This window comes from Paracoccidioides brasiliensis (genome assembly GCF_000150735.1).
Source record: "Paracoccidioides brasiliensis Pb18 unplaced genomic scaffold supercont2.5, whole genome shotgun sequence".
In the NCBI taxonomy this organism is placed as follows: Eukaryota; Fungi; Ascomycota; class Eurotiomycetes; order Onygenales; family Ajellomycetaceae; genus Paracoccidioides; species Paracoccidioides brasiliensis.
Window position 1 is genome coordinate 845,203 of NW_011371362.1, and position 18,758 is coordinate 863,960.

At 45.5% G+C, this 18,758-nt stretch overlaps 4 protein-coding genes across 4 annotated transcripts; 1 reads left to right on the forward strand and 3 right to left on the reverse strand.

Annotated features, from left to right (window-relative positions):
- Positions 1-171: 171 nt before the first annotated feature.
- Positions 172-2,004, reverse strand: PADG_04733 (uncharacterized protein; the record flags this gene model as incomplete). Its single annotated transcript, XM_010762050.1, has 2 exons — positions 172-462; positions 586-2,004. 2 exons carry the CDS (start codon positions 2,002-2,004, stop codon positions 172-174), a joined length of 1,710 nt encoding a protein of 569 aa, XP_010760352.1.
- Positions 2,005-3,292: 1,288 nt separating this feature from the next.
- On the reverse strand, positions 3,293-5,382 carry PADG_04735 (Signal recognition particle receptor subunit alpha; the record flags this gene model as incomplete). Its single annotated transcript, XM_010762051.1, has 3 exons — positions 3,293-4,740; positions 4,795-5,080; positions 5,161-5,382. The coding sequence occupies 3 exons, from the start codon at positions 5,380-5,382 to the stop codon at positions 3,293-3,295; spliced, it is 1,956 nt and encodes a 651-aa protein (XP_010760353.1).
- A 522-nt stretch (positions 5,383-5,904) lies between these two features.
- Positions 5,905-7,126, forward strand: PADG_04736 (protein transporter YIF1; the record flags this gene model as incomplete). The annotated part of the gene is made up of 3 exons (XM_010762052.1): positions 5,905-6,192; positions 6,272-6,835; positions 6,902-7,126. 3 exons carry the CDS (start codon positions 5,905-5,907, stop codon positions 7,124-7,126), a joined length of 1,077 nt encoding a protein of 358 aa, XP_010760354.1.
- A 3,013-nt stretch (positions 7,127-10,139) lies between these two features.
- PADG_04739 (uncharacterized protein) lies at positions 10,140-12,557 on the reverse strand (the record flags this gene model as incomplete). Its single annotated transcript, XM_010761821.1, has 5 exons — positions 10,140-11,292; positions 11,372-11,974; positions 12,058-12,163; positions 12,227-12,342; positions 12,409-12,557. 5 exons carry the CDS (start codon positions 12,555-12,557, stop codon positions 10,140-10,142), a joined length of 2,127 nt encoding a protein of 708 aa, XP_010760123.1.
- Between the last annotated feature and the right edge of the window lie 6,201 nt (positions 12,558-18,758).

The window sequence follows — 18,758 nt, forward strand, 5'->3', positions numbered from 1 at the left end:
GGGTTATTGTATCATCTAACATGGAAGAACGCCCGGGTGAGTAGTAAGAAAACGATGCTGGAGACCAACAGGATGCTTCCGCGTATGAAACCAATTCACGATTTGCCTAAAAGAACAAGAAAGAAAAAAAAAAAAAGAGAGAGAGAGAGAAAGCCAGCAGAAAGGAAACGCTCAATTAGAACTTTCTTCATCATCAGATTTATAATGGTTGTCGTCGGAATCGCGAAACCCTGTTGCTTCCATGTTGCATGATCTGATGCCGAAACTTAGCAGGAAGCCGATGAAGGCTACGCCACCAAAGATGCCAAAGGCCATCGCCTCGCCTTTGGGTTTTATTCGAGTTGCTAGGGTAAAGAGACTCCCGGACAGAAATGGTCCGACCGTTCGCCCAGCTGCGGACAGAGTTTGAGCTAGGCCATTCAGGGAGCCAAGGACCTGGTTGTTTGGGGCAGAGTTGGTGATCTGTGCAGAGTAGTTAGTTGGGGGTCAGTACAGAATGACCAGGAGATATTTCGTGGAGCTTTTTTTTTTTTTAAAAAAAAAAAGGAAGAAAGAAAGAAAAAAGAAAAGCAGTGATCGACATACCAATAGCAAAGCGCTGGTTAGGCCACCAACAGTGGCGACTGTCTTCACAAGTAACACGGCACACACTTCTATCGCGAGAAAGACGTAGCTCTTTGATATTTCTCCATTAGGTGCAGCGGTATCTTTATATCCGACAAACGGCAGTAGAAGAAAAGAAATTACGAATCCCAGTAGGCTGGCTCTGTATGACCATTTATTCCCCATTTTGTCTCTCAGCCTTCCAAAAATGAAAATCTGGAATATGATGGTAACAACGCCCGCAAAGGCGAGTGACAGTCCAATGTCGTGAGGTTGAAGTCCGCGACCCGTTGGCGGAGGCGCTTCAGCAAAGATGGGGTACAGAGAGTTGAACGCGACGTTCGAGAGTGCAAATATCAAATATGTAAGGAGTAAGAGGATTGTGTCTCTATTGAAAACCCCATCACGATCGAGACCATTTGAGTAATCTCGGGGGTGGAACAGAGGAGAGTTTTCCGACACGGAATCGGCATCTGCATCGGTTTCATCGCCTGACTCTGTATGATACGTTTGTCGTATTGCGCTGTCGGAGTGGTGCCGGTAACTGGAACCCTGAGATCGCAAGTATGTCGGCCGTGAGGAGCTCGTGAACTGCCATAACCAACTGAAAAGATCTCGAACTCTCTTCCCAATTTCGGGAAAGGTGCTAGCGTTCTCAAGGCTTTCGTCCAGGTATATAAATGTTAAGACAAATTCCAAAGTTAAGACCGCTGCTGAGACGAGGTTGGGGGTGAGGTAAGGATAGTCGTCATTGACCTGACTGGCATTTGAGACCAGGAGGCCACCAACAATTGGTCCGATGATTCCTCCAATCCCATATATCACTGGCAGATATGTAAATGCCCGTGACTGATTGCTGCGATCAGTAATCTCACCTAAGCAAGTAGCGACCACGCCCTGGTTCCCGTTGACCAGTCCCATCAGAGCCTGCACAAGAATGGCTTGCCAAAGAGTCTTGCAGAAACCAAAGGCCAAGAAACAGGCTGCAGTGAGAATCGCGCCCGATAATATGACAGGTTTGCGGCCGATGCGGTCTGATAACCAGCCCCAGAAGAAATTTGTCGCAAACTGCGCCAGCGCAAAAGCAGATGCAATTATGCCTACGTACATCCCAACCTGGTCATGACGTACACTGGGGAAAGACGCTGCCATCTGCGGGAGATAGGGACTTATGGAGTTGAGAGCGGTTTGTTCGCAGAGGGAGATGAAGGCAAGAATGGCCATTTGGCCCGTAGGCAATGGGGATTCCGCCATGGAAGATTCGGATTCGCCATTGCTGTTAGATGAATCCGACTCGCTTGATAGGGGCCGCCCACGAGATTTGGGAGGAGGGGTCGAGAAAGTGGTGTATTGCTGTGTTGAAGAGCGGCGTCTGTCCACCGGTTTCGGTGTCGATGGCATAGTTGCCGACGTCGACTCGAGAGGTCACGGAGATAGAAAGCAATTAAAAATGCGGAAGGGAACGTTGAAAATGGAACCCCGTGCCTGGCCTGTTTCCTGCCAACCCTTCCGTTGCAGAGTTTGCTGTCTCTTGAGGAACTGCGTGGTGCGGATCCAATCAACATCGATAGTCTTGTTAAGACGATGAGGTCAGAAGCCGGGAGTCTCCGGGCAATTGGTCAACTTCGTCGATAGCGCCCCAGAGGCGTTGTAATTCTCATTCTTGATTTACATGGCCATGACCTCACCTAATAGACAGACAAGAGGGAGGTAGGGGGAGGTGGGGGGGGGGAGGGGGGGCGATATTCGATGACGCAGGAACAAGATGTATGTGGTGTGGGCGGCTTGGCTGAGAATTCTGAAGCCAGTCGAAGGTTGAGCCGCAACCCAACCTGATTAAGATCGCGTCTCTGATACAGTGATTCGGATATTCCAGTAGTTAAGGCTTCTACGGTAGATTTGTCGGGGAAAATATTGCGGTAAAATACCAGATAGATGCAGATCCAAATTCTGGGGCTGTGTTCTATCCCATCCACGCGGCTAAACTGGCTACCAACTGACAAACTTGAGACTCGCCGATGATCCGCGAGTTGCTCAGAGATGCTCGGAGGAAGGTCGGGCCGAGTGCACCCCATGTCGATTTGGGTTCAAACTTAACCTGAGTTGAAACATTTTATTGTCGCCCAGGTAAAGAAAGGTAAAGGTAAAGAAAGGTAAAGGTAAAGAAAGGTAAAGGTAGTTATAAGAGACGTTCCCGCGGAATTGATGATAAACACTTCCTGTTCAACCTTGGAAAGACTCTCTCACCTTTAATGCATGATAGTGTCACGTTATAATTAGCTAACATCACTTTAACAGGTTGGAACAACTATCGGACTGGTATTTCATTGCGCGGTATTATTGAATATGCGAGTTCGATGTTGCCTCCTACATTAGATCATATTAACTATAGACTTAAAAAAAGTTGAGACAGTGTAATCGGTTCTAGATTCTAGATTCAAAGGTATGATGTGATCCAATCGGGGGAGTTGCGGGATTTAGAGGAGGGTCTGTTAAGGATAGTTACCAGAAAGCAATGCTCAAGTGATGTCATGTAAGAGAAAGCAAATAAAATAGCTGCCATCTTCAGGCACATATTGTCCTCCATTAAGAGGGCGCCAAATGTGACGCGACAACGGAATATCAATATGAAAATATCATAAGACTGAATGCCATCCAACATTGAATACAAAAATCACAAAATTATAATCTACTTCATCAGGAGCCCCACTGCCCAAGAGACACTTAATCCTCTCAGATCACCATAATGCTGTCCGATACCTAGGAAAACAATAGGGATGCCCGTGGCATGAACCATGCTGACAAGCGTGCCGACCATGTCACCCACCGTATCACATTTGCTGATTATGAATCCGTCAAGTCCCCGGCCAGCCCCAAACGCCTGGTTAAAATTGCGAGCTTGCATGACGCTATCGGTGCCAACGAGAGCTTCACCCACCATGAAGATTTTATCAGGCTGCGCAAACTTTGCGAACTTCTCCAGCGAAGACATGAGGCGCTGGTCGTTATGTCGACGGCCAGCTGTATCGATTAGCACAACGTCAAAGCTGTTCGCGGTAGCGTAGGCTACTGCATCCTTTGCGACGTTCGCCGCATCCTTGCCGTACCCCTTTTGGTATAACCCCACATGTCCAACGTTTTCTCGGGAACTTAATTCTTGCAGGTTGCGTGCATGCACGCGCAGTTGTTCGACGGCGCCGGAGCGGAAGGTGTCGCACGCCGTGATAAGGACACGATAGTTATTCTGAAGCAAAAAGAAGCATATTTTGCTAAGGTTGGTGGATTTTCCCACTCCGTTTACTCCGACAATTGAGATGACATATGGGCGGCGCTGCCTTTGTGAGCTTGACGGCGAAGTAACGGCTTCAATTTCACGAAGAAGATCCAAGGATGATGTTGGTGTGAGGATTTTGCGCAGGGATGATTCCATCGCGGATCGAAGCGCAGAATCGATACTTTGGAAGCTGGCTGTCTTTTTGCCCACCAATTCGTGTACAACGCCTTCGCATAAACGAACCGCTGCCTCGCGGGCAACGTTCTTTTTCAGCAAGTGTTCCTCCATGGCCTTGAGAGGTTTATCCAGGTCTGCTTTGGTCAAAACTTTACCACCAACAATGTTTCGGAAAAGACCACTGATAGCACCTAAACTGGATCCTACAAGGCCATTCGATGCGCTGGCATTATCCTTGACAGCATCCGCGTTTTGCAGGATGGAGTGGACTTCGTCACCCAGGTCCTTGAGCACGAATTGGCCCCTTTTAGTTTTTGTTCCCCACGACTTCTGATCCACTGCCTCCACCGAGGGGGCAGCCACATTTTCCGATTCAGAACCATCTACATTGGAAGCTGAATAATCCAGAATTTCGCCGTCATCCTCGTCGGCAAATCCGTCCGCGTCCCATTTGCGCATTTTCTTCCTCCCTGACTTTGCACTCTTTGCCTTTTTGATATTGTCCTCACCCGACGAAATATTCGCATTTGCATTTGCAGCCTTGCGTGCGCGACGGGAGATGCGACCACCCGGTCCAGTTTTAGCGGTGAGGATATGGGTTGGCGTTGCTGGCCTCGAGGCATCTGGACTTGGGGAAGGCAACCTCTCATTTGAGATCGCCATGGCCCGTGCAGCATGATGCTGCTCTGTTGGAGAGTCAGCATGCCAAAACCGAACAGCTGTTCAAAACGGAAGCCTACCGGGAAGGATACCAGGGGCGGTAGGCGGGGGCGGGCCTCCGTTGTCCGCATCAACTAGCGTATCCTTCTTTTCCTCAACCAACAAAGAAGGACGCTTTTCAACAGCTGTTGCTGCAGCGGACTCTAGCTCCTTCACTTGCTGGTCGAAATATCTATCAAATGGGTACTCGATCACTCTGAAATTTGGCCGCTTGAGTTGTTCTTTATACATTTCCACAAAAATAGTTTTGATATTTTCAAGTAGTTCATCAATCCAGGTCAAGTGAAGCAAAGATTGGTAGACTGCCTAAAACCAAATTTCACCAGATTGAGTTAGCAGTTCATATTCCGTGTGGACAGCCGTGCCGGAGATGCTCTCACGCATACCACGAAGATCAAACCAAGATCTTTTGCCCGCCTCCACTTCAAGGTGTAATTTTCCTTCCTGTATCTTGGAGCCACGCTACCCGCGCCAGCCTCGGGCTGGAGTTTCTCCTCGATAAAGACATCGTTGATCAAACTGTTGATAATCTGGGCCCCCACAGGCGCATACGACCTTGACCACAAGACCACACCAGAGGTGGTTATGATTTCGAAGGAGTCGAGCATTATGGCAACTCGTGGAGGGGAACAATAATAAAAGAGCGTAACACAGCACAACTGCAAGAAGAAGACCAAACTAGAAAATTCCCGTCGCCGATCCCTATGTATTCTCTCTCTTCGTCTCCCGTTGATGGCTGTTCCCGCGTTGTTGCTCTCACGACGCACCTTGAATCCGCGGAAGTGCCAGGCTTATGTCAGCAAGAACCGACCACCACCTGGGCACATCGCAACTTATCAACTAGTTAAACTATCAGTTAAGTCAAACCATCTGGGTGATTGACGGCAATGTCGAGGATATCAAAATATCAACATATCATCATTACACATCCCGCACAGCTTAGCATCTCGCTGCCACCAATCCTTGGCTTTTCATTCTACAGCCCTGATATTTTCAAGAGAATAGACTTGAGTTAGGCTTCGTCGCTGTCAACCTCACAATCACGTTTGCCACGAGGTTGTCATTCAAGACACTTGCTGGTCAATGCGAAATCTCACCATCACTCCCGGGCGACCTCAATTGTAAACGCTATGCACCGTAATTCTTTTGCTCCACCACCTGCTCAGTCTCCTCCCCTACATCACCCAGTACCCCAGCATGTTTCTACGGTCCCGATGATGAGATCTCCACCCCCTCCGACCTCCCAACACTCGCATTCATCCAGCTATGGCAACCCGTACCAGCCCGCCCCGGCACAAGGCGGCAGTGGTACTTTTGCGCCTGGCTTTGGCGGGTTCATTTCTGATCCGACAGCGCAAATGGGCTTTCAAGTGGGCAAGAGTGCGGTCATGGCAGGACAGGAATATATGGAACAGAATGTAGGAATTCTTCTGCTCAGCAGTAACTGTTTCCGGCTCTCCTCACCCTGTTTGTTAATCTGACTGATTGATTTGATAGCTAAATCGCTACGTCTCGATTCCCGCTTTAAAACATTACTTCAACGTTTCGAATTCATACGTACTCAATAAGATCACACTTGTTCTTTTTCCGTGGCGGCACAAACCGTGGTCCCGCCAACAAGCACGATTGAATGCTGTCCAGTCAGGGGTTAATGGCCAGATCACGCAAACACAGTACACATCAATATATCTTCCTCCCCGGGATGATCTAAACTCACCAGATATGTACATACCTGCCATGGCATTTTTGACGTACATTATCTTGTCAACAGCCCTGGCAGGTCTGCGAGGCGTCTTCCACCCCGAACTTCTAGGGTCCATCACCACAACCGCCCTCGCAGTTGTCATATTTGAAATCCTCTGTCTGAAGATTGCAATGTACATTCTCAGCATCAACAATGACTCACAGCTCCTCGACCTGGTCGCCTACTCCGGCTATAAGTTTGTCGGCATCATCGTGACGCTTGTCTTGTCAGAAGTTCTTACCCCGGGACAGGGAACTGGTAGCTGGGTTGGATGGACTGTCTTTACGTATACTTTCCTTGCTAACGCTTTCTTTCTCGTAAGTCCCCATCTTCAGCATATCTTGCTACATACCCACTGTGCATACTAATCCAACATACTGCAGCTCCGATCCCTGAAATACGTTCTTCTTCCGGATTATTCTAGCGATTCCCCAATGCGCGGAGGAACTATGCCCACAGTTGCACGTTCACAGCGCAACAGACGCACGCAGTTCTTATTTATCTACTCGTACATTGTCCAATTTATCTTCATGTGGGTTTTGAGCCGGGAAGATCCCGTTGCATCAGCTGTAGTATCCAAAGTTGGAGGAGCTAGCACTTCTTCATAGCACCATCCACCCCCGCTTTCTAAGTATATCCTACCTCTTTTGAAATCCTTATATTTTATGCAACAATGGCAGGGAGAGAAATACATATCACTATCAGGATTATCTCGCCTCCCCAGTGGTATCCAGGTCTCGGCTTCTACGGTAGTTGCTTTCCCCCTTTTTCTTTCTTCTTTCTCTTTTGTCTTGGAGACCACTTCACTCGTGACAGAGCGTCAAGTTATTTTAACTATACCTCTTTTCTCGCCACCATTCTCATATTTGCCCCAGATTTTTCACATTCTGTGTTTTATTTCTCTAGTCGTGGATCTTTACGTGGCTTGATATTGCTATAAGCCACTAGTTTCACACCATTATCTGATTATCTCTGGAGCTAAGGTTTTTTTGCCCACGTATACATACATCTCTATATTATGAATCCAGGTTATGTGCATCTGGAGGGAATTCTTATATAATACAAATACGAAAATGTGATACGGATATTTATTTTTTTTCTGTCGATATTTTTATTGTTGGCTCTTTAGTGCAAAGCCACAAAAGGCCATACTCTTCTTCCCTTGGCTGAGCTCTGTGACAGAATACCTCCTGGGCCTACTTGTTTTCTAACCCTTATTGTCACCAAATGAGAAGCTTGATTCATTGCAAAGGTTGCTAACTACGAGAACGACAACATATAGTCAAGGGTCCGACATACAGCTCTAAAATAAAAAAAAAACACCCTTACTCCGTAAAGGGGCAGTCAAATCGGCAAGGACCTTTTCCAACCTCCACCTCAGAAAATGAAATTGACTTTTACCAATTTGTTATTAGACAAGCATTACTCTAATATAGTACAAACTATATTTGGTGTCCGATTCGAATAGCAGACGGGTTGACTTGATGTCGGAATAACTAACATAATAAATGCCGTTTGCCTCCAGGTAAAGATGTAGATATATATTTCAGTGGATAATCCAAGCTCTCAACGGTCCATGGAGAACCGTACTATAGAAAACGAAGTTCCAACGGATGCGCGAGAACAGTGAATCTCACCCTTCTCGAAAAATTACCACGGTTTTGGTTGATAGCAGCATTATTTAAAATGCTCCCCGATTTCTTGCGTGATCTATGAATATGCGTAAGAAGCTTGCGTCGCGGAAACCAATCGTTTGCATGCTTTCGTGCACTGTATGGGTCAGGACGTCAGACTGTTCGCTCGAGATCTGGCATTTTGAAAAGAGAAATGGTACACGCTTTATCCAAGCTGTTCAGATGAACCATGGACGTGATGTTCGCATCGGCAACAAGCACACATCCACTTTTTTGGGAGCGATGTATTCAGCAAACTGATGGAAGCAATCCAACGACATTCGTTTTGTGAAGGAGAGCCAGGGCAACATCTATGCAAAGGGGGCGACCTTAATCTGAGTCGCCATGTGTTGTATCTTCCTCGTCGTAATGTGCTAGATGGCGAGAAAGATTTGTATGAGACTGAGGCGATGGTGGAGTCTCGAAATGTATGAGGGTGGAGGGGGGTGTCTGACAGGCCAATTAATCAGCGACGAGAAACTGGGGCCATAATGACGATAGCCTTCTAAAGGAATTTTTAAATGTGCTATTAGGATATAAATATGAATCATGCACAGAGAAATTAATCCAGGGAGCAAACAGAAACCCAATTTTATAAATAATAGCATTGTAGCCTCTTTGAATCAAATCAAATCACAAATATGATTAAATAAACGATGTAGAGATTTCTTTTTCTTCATTCCTCATAATTTATTCATGAGAAACTCACAATCAATTGAATGCCTTTTTAAAATCACATCCTTATCAATGAATAAATGTGGATAGATATGATGATTCTCTGAAAATAAACAGTATGTAGTTATTGAAACATTCAGGTTATAATCTACATATCAACATACAAGACTATGAACCATAGTCTTATGATAACATGTGTAGCTTAAAACAACAAGAGTGACTTGAACATAAATCAGTGGTGCTGATAAACATCTTGTTTATTTATGCTTCGATTGCAATATGTTTCGGATGATGCTGTGATCAGAATGTAATTTGTAGATCATCTTCTTAAAGAAGGCTTAATGTGGGGAAAGTTCAGATAAAGCATCTTTTCATAATGAGAAAGAATCCCATAGCTCTCATTATAGAAATTAATCGGAATTGATGAAATGACTGAACACAGAGTGCCTCAAAAAGCATAGACATCAATCATGCTGAATCCAAGAACAGCCATATAATAACCAGTATTATCAGCCTGGAAAGTACCGCAATAATCATGTTTGAGAATAAATCAAAACCATATCCCCTCTTCTCATGCAGAAGATTAACGTATAGAGTCGTAGTGGTTTTGTTATCAGGTAGTATGGTTTGCCGTTGTTGTAGACGGCGCAAAAATTGAACTCTGTAGTTATTCACCACAGCCGAGAACATCACAAGACTGTGCTGCAACTCGAAAGACTCAAGTCACTGAGGAGTATATGCCTAGGAACACCTGCCTGGAGGCACTCAGCCACTTCCATCGCCTTGATTTAAATACCCGGCTTTCACGTCAGACTCATGAATTTGATGTCGCTTTTCGAGATGAACAGGTCAAGTCCCACCCGCAGGTGGATCCACAGCGGACAGCGAAGATGCCCGTACTGTATTGTATGTATATAGACTTGACAGTCAAACAGACAGAGAGGAACAGAAATTGACATGTAAAAGGGTATCCCGTGCTATTTAATTCTAACCATCCATTCAGGTTTCGTTACAACGCCTGCCTGTCCATATGTCTTCAGCTCCCGTATACCTTGTAACCGAAATGAAAAGATTTACAATACCTTGTCAGACCTCCCAAGCTGTCAAGGAAAGACTTTTTTATCAACCAAGCATAGCGCCCAATAAAACCCTCAATTCTATTCCAAAACAAGAAAATTAGAGAAGGGAGATGCGAGAGGAAAAAAAAAAAATATATAAACATGAAAGGGAGAAAATACATTAAGAAAAAATCCCCTCATGTTAAACCAAGCTATCACAGAGCGCTTGTTGCATAACGCTCAACAAGCGTATCATCGTAGTACCACAAGTTTGGCGCTGACGTTTCCTGAGCATATTGGTGCAAATCTGGTTGTGGATGTGGCGGCGTTGTTATCTGCGACCATCCATATAGCTCCATTCCCATTTCGGAGCTTGTGCTAATGGGAGCCCCAGCCAACATATTCCCAACTTGTTCGCTCGCAATGGCCGAACCTGTCATTATCTCGGAATCAGACACCTGGCCCCAAGTTGCTGCTTGTTGCGTACTCTGCTGTTGCTGCTCTTGCTGGAGTCGGGTGGAAGCTTGAGAATACAATCCGTGTTCAGCGACGTCAATAGTGGCGTCCTTCTGCAGCTTTTGATGCAATGATTTCACTATCTGTAACCCCTTCGCGGCTATCGGTGAATATTGTGCCAGATCACCCAAAAACGTCAGGCCTTCAAGGAACGCGGTATTTACGGAATTTTCAAGTTCCGAATTTTCCGTGAATGCTGCAAGTCCCTGGCGAGAGAGGCTTACGTATGCTCGCCTATTTCTGCGGATGCCCCTGAGGCAGAGACCAAGGACAACAGACGTCTCTAGTGGCACGAGACTAATCAGAAACAACTTTTTACAACCACCAGGAAGCATGTCTGCTAGTCGTATCACTGATCGCAAGGTATCTATAGAGTACTCAATCAGCTTCTTTTGAAGCTTAAAGGCCGCCTTCTGCTCTTTGGTAGACGATAAGTCGGTAAAGTTTGGATCGTGCAGCATTCCCGTAAAGGTCCGGTGAGCCATGGCGAGCGAACCAGTAATTGTTACACGCAACTGCTCACGCTTCAAAGGAATGCTGGGTAGGATGGTATTAAACTGTTCATCATAATCTGAAAGGCTGTATACGGAAGGTAGTGAGGATATAATTTCGGTCTCAATCATTTCAGCGATGGCTGGTATCGAAGCAAGATTCGGTGATCTGGACTTCAGTTCTTCAGATTTATTTTTGAAACTCAGAGCTTTGGCAAGCCTCATATGGATAATTCTATCGGTAAATGGAGTAGGAGCTCCAGGCACTGAAGGTGACGCGGGAAGCGCATCTCGAGGAAGTCCAATGTCGCAATATGATTCTGGAATAAGTGGCCAATGCCCTTGCAGTCCTGACATCAACCTAAGGAAAGTGGAATCTTTTAGTTCTAGCCAGGGAGAACTTAGAGTTTAAATACAGTCATTGGGAAAGGAGGTCATACTTATCCCACATATGTATCGTACCAAAGATTCGCTTCCTCATTTCCATTTCAAACTCCGTAACCTTGACCCTTGGGTTTTCCAAATGCAATTCTAACATGTGCGCTTCTTTCACAATATCGCTGAGGATGATCCAGTTTTCTCTCAGATTTGACTCGTTGGTGAGGAATGCCGCGTGGTAGAACATATGCTGGATCCTCGTCAAGGACATATGTCTTGGACGAAAGGTGTCAAGAATATTCGCTGAACTTTTGCACCGAGTTTCCAACTCCTTCAACGAGCATTGGAACGTTCCTTCGTGGGGATAATTCGGGTGTGGGAGCAGTTGTACGCTACACGCACAGAGCCGGAGTATTAAAATACCAAATTGTATGTCGTCACTCTCCTGATAGGCTGGCTGTAACCACCATGAAGTATATCGCTCCATAAAGGTCGGCGGATATATCATTTCATATATCCAATTTACTTCCTGTAAAAAGTATTGGATAAGGAAATCGACAACATGCCTATCTGGAAATAATTCAAGTACAGAAACTTGACTCCGTCGTGGATCATTTGGTATTTTTCCTACGCCAGACGAAGGAAAGAAGGGGTTATCAGAAGGCCTTGAATTTCACCAAAAAAAAAAAAAACCTCTTATTAGCAAGTTAACAACCACCATGATAGAAATGCAAATCAGATAACGTACGATACTCCCAAAACCTCTCTGGCAAGAGGACTAGCATTTCCCGCCACATAACCCAAGCTTTCTAGAATCTCCGAGTCGGTTTGCTCACTAAACTCAACTGCCATTGCTATTAGAATCGTATGACCTATTTCGCGAATCAGAGGAAACAAAAAAAAATTCTTCAACAAACTTGGAGGTGATAGCTCTCCCGTGCTCCTATGTGCTGTTGACGTAACCCTCTTGACTGTATGGTCGTAGCGACAAAGATGGGCTCTTGAGCCGGCACAGTTGTTACACGGCCATTGCCTATTACACTGTAAATTGGTGAGTGCCATTGGGCACCGACGTTGAAGGAGTGGGGTTTATACATACTTTTTGCTTCCTTCGGCTGCATTCTGAACACGAGCGGACCAGCCTTCTCCGAGAACCCTTTCGTGCAGGATAACCAGAAGACTGGGATATCTGCATCCTGACGTTTCTGTTGACGAGATTTCCCCCGACAAGACAGTTGAAATTCCCATGCAGATGTAAGACCTTTGAAGGTAAATAAGCATAAAATCTTTTCCCCTCCTCCATCTTAAATATCGCGATTTCGAGCTGCTACCAAACAATCAGGGTTATGTTTAGTGATCTTGCCTCTAGTATTAAGTAGTAGTTGGTCCGTTGGTAGCATCACTAAAAATATCGCCCAAGAAATTATTAGCGGGCTTCAGTAAATGCTTGGCATAATTTAAAGCTCCATGGAGAATTAAACTCTCCTAGTGCTATTTCGAGAGATGGCAGAAGGGAGTGTGCCAGCGGGAAGATTTCACACTGTTCGCCGAACTTTTTCGGAACTAAAAACTTGAAACTGGCCGGGAGAAAGGTCGCCTCGAGTAATATATCATTTCTCATATCAGATAGAAAGTACGGGAATTTTGAAATGGGAAAAGGAAATATGAGTTGTGTCCAGATAGATGTGCATTTCCTGCATCGTTTTTCAGCCATGAAAGTCACGGCCGTAAAGATCCCTGTGAGGGTTTCTTAAATTGGAACTCCAGGCCCGGCTGGCGACCAGTGACACCGACTACTCCGGATGTACGTATGTACTCAGTTCCGTACAACGTTAATTATTGTGGTTGAAACCCCAGGAAAGTTTTTGCTATTTCAAGGATATTTCAGCCCATCATCTGAATAAACTTCTGATGACTGCTCCTGCGCTAACGGTTTCCCATTTTTGCGCGCTAATTAAGGAATCACAGCACGAAGTTCCCAGTCCAGCAACCCATTTTAGCCCCATGGTCTTTAAATAATGACGATAGTGTTCAGGGTGACTGTATTCCCCTCTTTTCTGCCTTTTTTTTTTAGCTCAGTTAACAGCCGCGTGGGAAATCTCTCAAGGAGCCATGAGGTGAATCTCGCGAGATCACGTCGCCCATGGCACATCTTTCCCAATTCGAGACTCCGAGTCAACGAGAACGACAAAGCGTTGTTCTAGCGCGTCTCCTTCAGGTGAAGTCAATCGTGTAATTTGCCTGTATTATTAGTATTCAGTGCCCCAGACACCCGTCTCATTCTGAGGGTAAGGCATGTTGGACTATCGGTTCATTTGTTTATTGGTGCTCCAGGGGAAGGTTAACGGAAGTTGCTTCTTTCTCGAAGCCCAGGATTGGAAGAGAACTGCTGGACCAGACGCTAATACTGTGAAGGCCTAAATTGACACAGCGGATCGTGGAGGTTCATGATGAATTTGAGAATTAGACTTTTGAAGCGAGGCGCTGATTAGTCGTGATCCGTGACTAACTAGTCTTGCAGCTCAGGCTATAGACAGACTCCTGCGAAGCTTTTCTTTTTGTCAGTTCCATATCTCCAAGTTCCAAAATGAAGATGAAGGCATGCTACGTCGATCGAATGCACATTGATCGTCCCCAACGTGCAAGACACCGTCCATAGACCAAAAAACTAGAATTGATCCCGATCACATAGATTTTCCTTGATTGAAGCTTATTCTTATTCTTCTAGCTTGTAGTTACCAGGTAGCGCTATCTATGGAGCGATGTCTCTCGGTAGTATTTTTCACTTGGGATTTGTTCAAGCCATCAATAATGATAGTAATGCCACGAATCTCTCAATGTGGCTGAATATGCTGCTTGCCTTTGAAAATTAAGGCATGGAGACCATAAATGACGAAACGGTCTGAAGATGTACTACTCGTGGTTTGAAATTTATGCTTGCTGGGTGGGAAGAGTGGAGTCGTCAGAACAATTGTATCCTGCATTTTATCAGGCCCTGCGGATCCAGCAGCGGCACAGATTCAAGAAGTGAAGAGATTATGTTAATTTCAAGTTAATCTATGGACTCGCGAGAAGTTATCACTCCAAAGTCAGCATGATCAGGATGGATGTGTCAGGGACAAGGGAACAACCCTTGTTACATAAACTCAAAATCAAAGAAGACCCCAAAAAAAACATTAGTAGTAATCCCACGGTTACATACCTAAAAAAAAAAAAATTAAAAAAAATTAAAAAAAAATTAAAAAAATTAAAAAAAAAAGGTGTTTGAAGGGTTATAAATCTCGGAGATTTATGGAGAAAAATGTTTCCGCGTCCATCAACACTAATAAGTTCGAGAGGTGAAAAGAACCGGATAAAGTTTTTCGGGGTGCCCGGGGCCTCCATCGAAGTGCGTCAGTGACGACGGTGTCCGATCAATTGAGGAAGGGAAAACACGTTGGCGGTGAACTCCGATAACTAGAGAGCAGGTATGATGGAAATATTTCGCTACCCAGCTTGGGGGTGTTTGTTCTATTCCAGGCACGAGTTGAGGTGGAGAGGTCATGATGATCGTCATCCAATTTCTGGTCCGTTCATACTGGTTGAGAAAAGAAGGGTTCTAGCGTCTTCTGCATGTGGTTGGTGTAACGGTTATCTTCATTTCAGGGGTTGATTAGATCCTTGACCCCGGAACCTGCCGCTACAGGCGAGTCAGATGGGTACCCTTGTGGGGTCCAACCATGTACGAAACTGAAACTCACAGGCATTCTCGAGTTTGAACTGCCTGTCATCGATGCGTGTCGCTCAGTCATCTTATTATTGTTAATGTGGATGTGTGGGTGTGTGGACGTGTGAAAGTGGCGACTGGCCAGTGGTAATGAAAATTGTCGGCGGGGGCAATCACCCACCAAAACCAAAACCCCGACCCCCTTCCTAGAGTCCTGGTAAATGGTTTCATCATCACATGGGCAAGACCTTCTGGTGGGGTAACTGGTCTGCCAGATGCCAGATGATAGGGTTCCCACATAGCATGCTCCCAGCCGTTAAGCTTATTCTTTTCCCGGAGAGCGGAAATGGGTTGGCTCATTATTTTATATCTAGTTGAATTTGGCTGCTTGGGTAAATGCTGGCTACAGTGCCACCCATGCAGGGCAAGCTTAGGCTATCCCAGCTTTATTCCTGGAGGACAAGGGAAGCTAAGTCATTTTGGACGAAGTGACCTGAACGAGGAAACCATACTACTTTGAACTCGGGAATGCCAGTTCCCGAACCCTATCCGGGAAGCTCAACCTGATGGATTAAGGCACTCTTGAAACAGGTTTTAATCGCGCGTGTTTTAGTGGCTCTATTGAAGACCTGCGTTTGAATGTTCGTGGACGAGGTTGGTTTCTCCGAAATCAGTTCGAATCTGCATGAGTATCCTGAAGTCGAGTCATTAAGGTTATCATTGCAACTTGCTGCGCGGCCTCCTCGCGGTTTGAAGCATTGAAAAGGTGTTCGAATCGAACTTCAATCAACCGCGCGTGATGGTGACGACTACTATCGACAACCAGTGTTCTTCGCTCTGCCATCCCGAAATGATCGAGGTAGGCTCGCCCTCTCGTAGTAGACAACGATTTCCATCCGGATCCGTTAAGAGAAAAAGGGACTATCTCTGCCACAACCGGTAGCTATCTGAGAGCTAGACCTGCCTTGGAAGCTGGAAGGGGAGTTGGTTAAGGAGAATCCAGAGTGTAGTGAGGTTGTTATCAGATGTTGAGATGTAACTGCAATTTTGACAACAACTTGAACCAACGACGGAATTTGAATGAACTCTAAAAGTTAAGAGCAACGCACGACATCGGCACCTAGGATATGGTTATAGATTTTACATGTGCAATGGCAGAATAAAAAAAGCGAATGATCGGATAACACTCGTCTTTTCGGATTTTGCGGGAAGCCGAAATTTAAAAACAAAATCCGCCATTTACCTTAACGTATTGGATTCCGCCATTATTGAGTGCGATACATGCATCATCATTTAATGCGGCGAAGGGAATAAATAAACTTGGGTCCAGAGCTGGTCATGAATCCTTCGAGAGGCCGACTCCTGAAGCCGGCTTTGCGGCGCTCCTGTCTCGAGGAGTCCCCAACCTCACGATTGTGCCTCCATACAAACGAGGTGTGAAAAAACATTATGGGTCCGGGTAACTGTCAGTAAACTCCATTTATGAATCAAGTCCAAGTATATCGGATGGTGGGTTGGTAAAGCCCCATGAAACTTGTGTTTGATTCTATCCCGACCAGGATTCTTCAGTGGTCAACTGTTGGCTGTTTGCACATGAATTCGTCATCATCGTATTCGGCGTGATCAATATCTCCAGTTTTGTGTTTTCCTAAGAACCAGCAAAAAGATAAGATTATTGTAACTATGCACGAAGAACATAATTCATGATGCACAAGCGTTTTTTATCAAGACCAAATTGAACTGCTCTAGTTGGTTATGCAGTTTGTGCGAATGTATTGTACGCTAGTGAACAGTTAATGTAATTTACGAAGCAATAAAGATGGAATTCGGAAGACGCGTAACCGCATAGTTACCTCTGGTGATGTGTGCGGAGAAAATGACCAGTCCCGATCATGCCAGCTTGGGCTTACTGCTCTGGTGTCATCTATAGTTGGACGCTGCCCAGATGGTTCCCGATTAAAAAGCGTTTAGGCCGTCGATCTTATCCCGGTGATCACTGATCCCACTCACGTTGGTTAGGGCAAAGGGGCCTGAACTCTGCATATTGCTGACGGGCTGATAATGCCAATGCGATTGGAGGCAAGCTTTCTAGAACAGGGTCCAGTGGAAAAAAATAGCTGGCCTAGGGCCATAAAGCACTCATGGATCGGTTTTTTTGCTCTGAGAAACTTTGATCCGCGAAATTTTGATCCAGTAGTCCATTAGCCTTTTTGGGGCAACAGAACGTATCCTCCCAGATGGCCACCAGGCTTCAAAATGAGTTAACGCATTGAGCTTAACTTCGCGGCCCTCCACCGATGAACCGGACAACCGCTGCACATGAGAATATATCTTCAGTTCAGACGCTATTTTAAGAGCTCTTATCACCCATCACCGAAGATCTGAGACCATAGAAATTTCGAACCCCTCTGCGAATGTTTTCAACGTGGAAGACAAGCATACTTATGGTCCACCAATGGGTTACCTTGTACAAGTCCCACCATCTGAAGGGCTTCGCGAGGCAGAAACACTGCGTCAAAAGGCTAGAATAGAAAATGAAAGATGAGATTCTGTATGCATCAATAAAAGCTGCAAATAATGTTGACGTAGGAAAAACAGACGGTAAACTTTCATACCAAAAGCAGGAAGATCAAAATGTTCAAGACCATCTCAAGAAAGTTAAGTCTTCAAGAACTTGGTAAGTTGGATGAGTGTATCACGTGTTGGGATGCCATACCTTGGATCCAATGGATCCTGCGCTAGGCTGCAATAGGAATGGCTTCCCCCCGACGTCAACCAAGTTAAGCCTCCTTTTTGTTGTATTCTTGACCTTTGACCTTGCTCCGAGCGGGCTGGCAGCGATCCAGTCCCCCAAAGAAGCCAACATATATGGGGCTTCCTGGCAATTACTATGGGAGTGGTAGCACAATCTCGCCTCCATTGGGTACGATGCGAGACAAATCTTTTGTTATTGACAGGGCTGCGTCTCCAGCGGTTCGCAGGAAACAAAGTTGATATATCGATAATTGTTCTGATGTCGCCTCAGAAAGCCTTAGTCTGCGACTCTTACAACCCCTCCGTTTGGCTTAAGATACTCGCTGTGCTTTTTCAGCATCTCAGTTCTATATATTTTCGAGACATACATCTGGTTAAGCCATGGGCTCCTATTTCCATTCGATACACACCTGGCACCAGACAGGCAACAGATCATTCTCAACGTCAGCTGGCAACTACAGGTCGATACAAGATTTCCTTTTATTCAGGGATTGCGTTTTAGCTGGAAGAGCTAGAATGACTACCGATTCAGAAAATGTGTTCGTCCGCCAGCGGATTGTTAATTCAAAGCATTCTTCAAACTAGGGAGGAACTTGGAGGTAAAACAAGGCAGAGCTATACTAGGCCTTGGCATACGTACATGTTCATGTACTTTTTCCCCGATGAAAATGCTAGCATAACTCTTGCTTGCGGGAGTGTTTTAACCGTTAAATGTTGACATCCTCTCAGCTTTGACATGATGCAAAGAGCAGGTGGACTCTTTTAAGTTTGAAGTGTGAAACCTAGATAAAGATCATGCCGGTTGAACATAAGAGGGCTAGACCGCGTACTGCCGAAGGATACTTAAAACAACAACAATAATAATGATATCAAATCGCAATTATGGATTGGATTCAAACGATCCATTATCCTGGGTTGCTGAAAACTTACTTTGTTTCCAAGCTGGGTCCTCATTGAGACCGTTCACGCTCTTACAAGCCGACGTCATT